This window comes from Grammomys surdaster, unplaced genomic scaffold, assembly GCF_004785775.1.
Source record: "Grammomys surdaster isolate TR1022 unplaced genomic scaffold, NIH_TR_1.0 126271, whole genome shotgun sequence".
NCBI lineage: Eukaryota > Metazoa > Chordata > Mammalia > Rodentia > Muridae > Grammomys > Grammomys surdaster.
The window spans coordinates 9,761,037-9,769,292 of NW_021621071.1; the positions used below are offsets into that span (position 1 = coordinate 9,761,037).

General features: G+C 44.5%; 1 protein-coding gene across 11 annotated transcripts in view; it reads left to right on the plus strand.

Moving 5' to 3' along the window:
* The window catches only part of Grip1 (glutamate receptor interacting protein 1), a 647,269-nt gene that overhangs the window by 626,544 nt on the left and 12,469 nt on the right, over positions 1-8,256 (plus strand). For all 11 annotated transcript variants that reach the window (XM_028759124.1, XM_028759129.1, XM_028759131.1 and 8 more), the window contains one exon: positions 5,618-5,764. In XM_028759124.1, coding sequence (XP_028614957.1) covers positions 5,618-5,764 — 147 coding nt within the window. The remainder of the gene's footprint in view (positions 1-5,617; positions 5,765-8,256) is intronic.

An 8,256-nucleotide genomic window follows, 5' to 3' on the forward strand; every position in this document is an offset into this window, starting at 1 on the left:
GCCTGCAATCTGATTTCTTCCCCTGGCTCACTGTGTTCCCTGTGTGTCCTTATGACTCCCCTGATGATCTTCCTGTGAGGAGTCTACCTGGTCCTTGGGATTCCCTGATTTGGATCAGAAGTCCTGCCCTCTTCTCTTCTGCCTAGCTATAGACTGAATCAATTCTATATTAACCAATCAGGTGATGGAAAAGAACTTTCACACATCATTGAGATAGGAGATGCTCCAAATATCATTGACAACGCCGATGTCCAGGCTGCAACCAGATCTTTGAACATAGCAATCAGCATCTGAATACACAGTGTACAAAACCATTCCCCAACATAGAGTTCTACTTTCAGTATTTGAGGAACTTTCCTAGTGATATCTACAGTGTCTGAAGTGATTTATGTTACCCCCAACAATGTGCGTGATGGGCTCCCCTTTTCTGCACATCCCTGACACCATTTCTATTCCATCTTTTGTAATGATGCCCTTTGTAGCCGGGGGATATGACTCATCCTGCTTTTAATTTGCATCCCCAGTGACTGGTGATATTGCACATTTTTTTTTCAATGCCTGTCAGCCGTGTCTTTACTTGAGAACTGTCAATTCAGAAGAAAATGATCATCTCTTTAAAGACAGATAGCAAAGTCTGGCATTTGTCTAAAAATACTATCCTGAAGAATTAAAAATGAAAGTCACTGAAGTCAGTGTAGCTTGTGACAGTTGCTACCACTGAGTGACGGACCAGGGAGGCTTGGCGCTCTGGCATCTTTATCTTACAAGATACTTGAAGGTGTTTTTTATTACGATGATAAAATAACATCTCTCTCTTCCCTGTCCTCCCTCCAAGCCCTTCCCACCCTCCTTCAAATTCATGGTCTCTTTCATTAATTATTTCATGCAGATATAGATATAGAGAATATTGAGATATATAGAGGTATATATAGATATTCTTGTTGGTTTTATTGGTTGATTGGTTGGTTGGTTTTGACACAAGGTTTCTCTGTATAACCCTAGCTGTCCTAGATCTCACTCTGTAGAACAGGGTGGCCTCCCAGTCTCTGTCTCCCAAGTGCCTTGATTAAAGGCATGTACCACTACTACCCAGCATATATATTGTTAAATATAACCTACTCTGTATATAATGTTACTTGTGTATGTGCTTTCAGGGCTAACCATTTGGCATGGACAGTGAATTGTTGCACTCTTCCCTGGGGAAGGCTACCTCTCACCACCCCAGCTCTCCTCAGTTGCCTGTAGTTCTTTGTGTAGAGTTGAGGCTTCCTGGGCTTTTCCCAATCCACTTTGTCATATCCACAAAGTGTCAACAGCATGACAACCAAGATGTGAGCCGATAGTTTACTATTTTAAAAACTGTTCTTCCAGGGCTGAGGTGGCTTACTGGGTAAGAGCACTTAAGGATCTTCCATAGGACCCAAGTTCAATTCCCAGCACCCACATAGTAGCTCACAACCATCTGTAACTCCAGTTCCTAGGGGTCTTACGCTCTTTTTATGCTTCTGCAGGCACCAGGCAAGCCACATGAAGCACATATGTACAAACATGCAAAATACTCACACACATAAAAAAAATGAAACTTTAGAAAAAGATTAATTTTCTACAATAAATACATGGAAATATCACCCATTTTATGGGCTGGGGCAAAAACTACAATTACAGAAGATCCTAAATATTTTTTGTTGTTGTTTATTTAGATTTGCAGGGGAGGATTTTTGGTTTTGGCAGTGTTGAGATGGACCTTAGGGCTTTGGCCATCCTAAATAACTACTCTACCACTGGGCTACACCCACACAGCCTGAAAAGAGCATTTTAAAGAAACCATAAATTAAATAAAACAGTATATGGCCAAGAGATCAAAGCTTTACAATCTGAGCCCTTGCTTTGAAGCATTCTCTGTTGCTTTGTTTCTCTATGACCTTGGGTAAGTTTCTATCCCTCTCTGAGCTTCTGTCTAAATGTCCTGCTACACACACACACACACTTAGTAGAGACAATAGCATCTTGTTTCCTGTTGAAACTTCAAGTCTCACAGATATTATAAGAATGAAGTCCAGCTTCTGTTGATGGTGGATCTTCAGTTAGCACTCACTCACAGTCCAAAAACCCAAGGGTCATCAGTCACCAGGTGGTGCAGGCTGGCTTCAGTATCAAAGGTGTGTTCTCTAGTCAGGGCCACATAATGTCACCAGCGAGCACCATGCTGGCACTGGGCAGGCCCTAACTGCAGAGCCTTGGAGGGAAGTTCTTTGAACCCAGTATCAATCCCTCGTAGTTCTCACATACCTCCTCAGCACCAGCTTGGGAAAGCACAGCACAGCACAGCATGAAGAGCTAGCTAGAGGGAGGTATAGCAGAAGGAGCCCTTTCTGTTCAGCACAAGATGCTACCATGTGACAGGAGCTTGGTTTGAGTTTTGAGATAGATCAGTGAACAAGAAGACAGATGACTGCCCTTCTCAAAAAGCTGCATCAGGGGTGATGTGCCACACAGGCAAGCCCCAGCCATTAACAAAGCTTCCTGGCTTTGTTATATATAACAAATACTCATAACAAATCTCATGGTGAGAGTTACTTTGGCTGAAGGCAAACTCTTAGTCATACCAGTTAATTCCTCCCACTACTAGTGTTACGCCAGATGAGGCATGGATTTTACTGAGGTATACACACATAAACATACATATTTACACACACACATACACACATACATACACACATACACACACATACACACACATACATACACACACACATACACACATACATATACACATACACACCCAGATACACACAGATGCACACAGACACACATACACACACATACATATACACACACACATTCATACACATACACACACATACACACACACACATACACATATACACACATACATACATACATACACACACGTACACACATACACACACAAATATACTCATATACACACAGAGACTCACAGACATACATATATACACATACACACATACACATATACACACACATACACACACAGACATACACACACACAGACATACACACACAGACACACACATACATATACACACACATATTCATATACATACATACACACATACATACACACACATTCATACACATATACACACACAGACACACATATACATACATACATATACACACACATACACACATACACACGGATACATACACATTCATATACATACATACACAGAGACACACATACACACACATACATACACACACATTTATACACATATACACACACAGACACACATATACACACATACACACAGATACATACACATTCATATACATGCACACACAGACACACAGACATACACACACAGACACATATACACACACATGCATACACACACACGCATTCATACACATACACACACATTCAACACATACACACACACCTTATTCAATTCCAACCCTTTCTTCAGTGTGTGCGGGGGGGGGGGGGGGACATGGGAGGGGTAGAATATTTATATACTTACCATAATTCACAGGATCCAGGGTGCCATCAATTATGAAACACTGTCTAATTTAAGGCATTTAAAAATGTAAAAATGTGAAGGTGGAGAGATGGCCCAGAGGTTAAGAGCACTGGCTGCTCTTCCAGAGTTCCTGAGTTCAATTCCCAGCGACCACATGATGATTCACAACCATCTGTAATGGGATCTGATGCCCCCTTCTGGTGTGCTTGAAGATGGCTTACTTCCATACATTAAAATAAATAAATAAATAAATAAATCTTTAAAATAAAAAGTATATAAAAATGCAAACCAATATAAATGCCTTCCCTTTAGCATCAGAATAAGCATTCTGGCTTCAGGCGGGGGACGCTGGTTAGGCTCTGGGTGTCTGGATTCTGATAGACATGATCCCACCGTTTCTTACCTTTGTGTCATTCGGCAGACTGTTTACCCTGTATAAAACTGAAATTCCTTTCCTCTAAAATGACCATACCCAGAGAGCTGGCTGGTGCATAGTATTGACTCAGGAAGCTTGATTTTTTTAAGCTCTCTACCCAGTGAACGAAAATCCCCAAACTGGCCACTTTTGTATTTCCTTCAGTGGTCCATATCTCTCTTCAGTCAAATAACTGGATATAAAAATCTAAACTTGTTATAAAAGGCTTGTCCTGCTTGTCTTATGTAGCTCTGAGGGACTTGTTTGTTTGTACTATTTGACAGGAACATGTGAGTGAGTGTGTGTGTGTGTGTGTGTGTGATTAGTTTGTGAAGTAAGCCCAACTCCTTGTTGAAGTATGGTCAGGTTTTGGAGGGCATCCAATAAACCTTAATAAAAAACAGCATCCACCTCATGGCACACATGAACGTAAAGTGCTGGGTGAGAATATTCAGTGTATATTCCGTGGCCGTGTGTCTGACTCTCAATTCTGTTGTCTAGTCCTCCTCCGGCACTCAGACCGATCTTAATAACATGCTAAGGGTTCAAGAAACATTTGGTCAGTGCACACATGCTTTGTACATGTGGGCTGCTCTTTGCACCTCAGTCTGCCTCTTGCAGGTGACCAGATAGTGAAGTGAGGCTCAGGAGAAGCTGTTGGGAGCTGCCCTTGGGTGATGATGGGTGTCAGCTATGCCATGGGATAGCAGACACCTTGACCTGCTAAAACCCTTGGGCAAGCGCTGCCGAAACAATCAGGCCACGCCCTCAAGTGATGCTTGCAACAAGAGTACTTAGAGGTGTTTTAGAAAGTGTTTTGCTGTCGAGGCTGTACAGGGTGTCTCAGCAAATGAAATCCTCCAGTTCACGGCTCTGGTTCAGAGGGAGAGAGGGGATATGGAATATTCAGCAGAGTAGCAGGCTGGTGGAAGGCAGAAAAGGCTTATTACTCAATGTATTAACAACCCCTGGCTTTTCTCAAACCTGGCTACTCCGGGGACATATTAGACATCAACCTGCCCTCTATGTCCTATACCTGATGGCTGTAATTTGAAAGAAGGAGGCCATGAGTCTGGGGAGGAGAGGGAGTTGGGGAGGGGTGAAAGTACTTGCTGTACAATCATGAGGACCTGAGTTCAGATCTCCAGCACTCAGGTATGGGGGTGCATGTTTGGAATCCCAGTACTGGTTAGGGAACAGAAAGGCATAAGGGTTGACTTGAGACACGAGAATCCGTAGGGCTTGCCAGCCAGTCAGTCAGCCTTGCTTGAAACAGGGTAAGCTCCAGGGCTAATGAGAGACCTGTCTCAGAAGAATAGGGTTGAGAGTGATAGATCAGGGCATCAAAGTACCTAACATTGTCCTCTGGCCTATACACATGTGTGCACATCACACACACACACACACATTACACTATGCACACACTTTTTTTTTTTAAGGAAGAGGTACAATAACAAAGAAAGGAAGACATGGCTTTTCTCCTCCTTTGTCAGCTCAGGCTCAGATGTTACAGATTCCAAGGATTTTCTTGGGGTAGGGGCAAAGCAGCACCATTGGTCCGCAGAAGCTGTCCAAAGCTGACATTGCAAGTCCACTATGTGACTATGAAATCAGCTTGGGAAGCTCCCTCATCTGAGAAACTGCAGCAGCAAAAGGCTCTCCACTCAGCTAATGTTGACATTTTCACACTTTCCAGGTGACCTTATACAAGGACTCTGGCATGGAGGACTTTGGATTCAGTGTGGCAGATGGCCTGCTGGAGAAAGGAGTGTATGTGAAAAATATCCGGCCAGCTGGGCCAGGTGATCTTGGTGGCTTGAAGCCCTATGACAGACTCTTACAGGTAAGGCCTCCGAGGAGTCCTGAATCCTTGCCCCTGACCTACAGACAGGCAGCAACTTCCTCCTGATTCTCCTGCACAGTTAGACCTTTTGTTTTCCCCCGCTCTCCTGTCCTCGAACTCTGGAACTACTAGCAGCAAACAGCTGGATAGAGAAGTCTATTTCAGCCCCCTGAATGTCCTGACACTAAGCTGAGTGCTATGCTATTTATTTGAATGGTCATTCCTCAAACATCAGACTAGATATGGCCCTGGAGCTCACTGGCCAGCCTATCTAGCCAAACCACTGAGCTCCAGAGTCAATAGAGAGACCCTATCTCCAAGAAAATAAGGCAGAGAGAGCAATCTGAAAAGATACTGACATCCACCTCTGAGCTCCAACACTCAAACACACATCCACATGAACATGTACTGGCAACACACACAAAGACACACATATACACACACACACACACACTCACATACACACACAGAAACACACACACAAAAACACACACATGCATACACACACTCACATACACATACACAAACACACAATACACACAAATACACACACACACAAACACACAAACCTGCATACACATACATGAACACACACACACAAACACACACACACATGCATACACACACACTCACATACACATACACAAACACACACACACACGAACACACACACACAAACACACAAACTTGCATACACACACATGAACACAAACACACACACATGCACACACACACACAACAACAAAAGAAAAGCAATATTATCGTGGTTGAATAGGGACATGGTGAGGAAGCAGATGTTCACAGGGATGAGCAGGGAGGTATGGGTCAGCGGCCCTGTTTTGGACCTATCCAATCCTCCCTAACGTCAGCCCATCCCGATGGGACATAGTTCGTAAGTTAGATCTATTACTTAGACGTGATGTTCCAGCCAGGGCTAAAGATTTCTAGAAGACGAGGGTTAGATAAAGTTACCCATGGTGAATTTCTAGTCAGAAGTGAAAGAGACTCATGGAGGGAATTCTGAGCATTAGGAAGCACAGAAGGACAACAGAAAACCACAGACCAGTGCCTCCCAACCTTCCTAACGCTACCACCCTTTAATACAGCCCCTCATGCTGTGGCGACCCCCCAACCATAAAATCATTTTCATTGCTACTTCATAACTGTAACGTTGCTACTGTTGTAAGGTCAACATCTATGCTTTCTGATGGCCTTAGGCAATGCCTGTGGAAGTCATTGAAACCCCGAAGGGGTCATGACTCAGGTTGAGAACCACTGCAATAGAGGCTCAAAGCAAGCAGAGTACGTCCTAAGAAACAAGATTTGGAGCCCCAGGTTAATTGGGCTTCTGGTACTAGAGGAGCCAGCAAGTGTGGGCTAGTGGGCAGGGAGAGGGAGTTGGGTCTTTGACCTGAAGACTACTTTAAAGATAAGTTCTCCCAGTTGTCTCGATAATGGGGGGCCATTATGTGGAACACGTATTCAGAGAAGAGGTGTGCCGGTGGCTCTTATCCAACCTGTTTATCCTGCCTATGGTCCTTGCTCTCAGAGTCCATGCCTCAGTTTCCCCACAAGTTTGGGAAGGAAGCCAAGCCCAGGGTAGGGGGTTGGAGGTCCCTGGGTCTTCAGACAGAAAGTGCAAGTGTGACACACTTCTGTCACTGTTCACCGTTGCATATTTATGGACCCTGGACAGGGAAAGTGCCATGGGCTATCAGGGCAGTCCCTTAGTCACACAGACAGGAGTGAAGAGTTGAGAAGAGAGATGAGACGGCCACCTGAAATTCTTACCGGAAGACTTGAAGTTTGAGGGCAAATGTCTGAGCGGTGTCTGAGCGGTCCATCAAAGGAGCAGGCTAAGCAGGAAGCAGCCAGAGAAAAGGCAAACAGCCACCAGCTTGAGACCCCAGCGAGGTGTTCTCAGGCCTGAGAACCTCTGCCGCCGTTCACTACATCAGAGAAGGGGAGCTAAGGGACAAACAGGTGTCCAGAGCAGTAGACTGCAGACATCTGAGAAGGCTGAGGACTCTACAGTTTCTGGAGTTGAAACTGGGTCTGTCAAATGCCCAGAGCTTGTCCTCAGAAAGCGGGGAGAGAATGAGAAGTCAGGACAGGGCGTTGAGTGCGAGGGATTTTAAGAAGCTTTGCTCTTGGGCTAGGAATATAGATAGCTCCACAGTAGAGTGTTTGGCTAGCATGTGTGATCCCTGAGGTCCAATTCCCAGGTTAAAAGAGGATTGAAGTTAGGAGTGCCTAGAGAATGTGTAAGTTGAGGAGGAGGTGGGTTCTTCCTTAACTGAGTGACCTCTGCATCGTAGTAGCCAGACTACCTGGAACTACATTCTTGGGAAGCCCCTACCCACTGCTGGTCAGAAGCAAAGCAACTCGCCATCCTAAGCTCTGTTTCCTTCCTCTGTAAACCAGTGTAACATTCAGCAGTGGGAGACAGAGACAGAGAGAGACAGAGAGAGAGAGAGAGAGAGAGAGAGAGA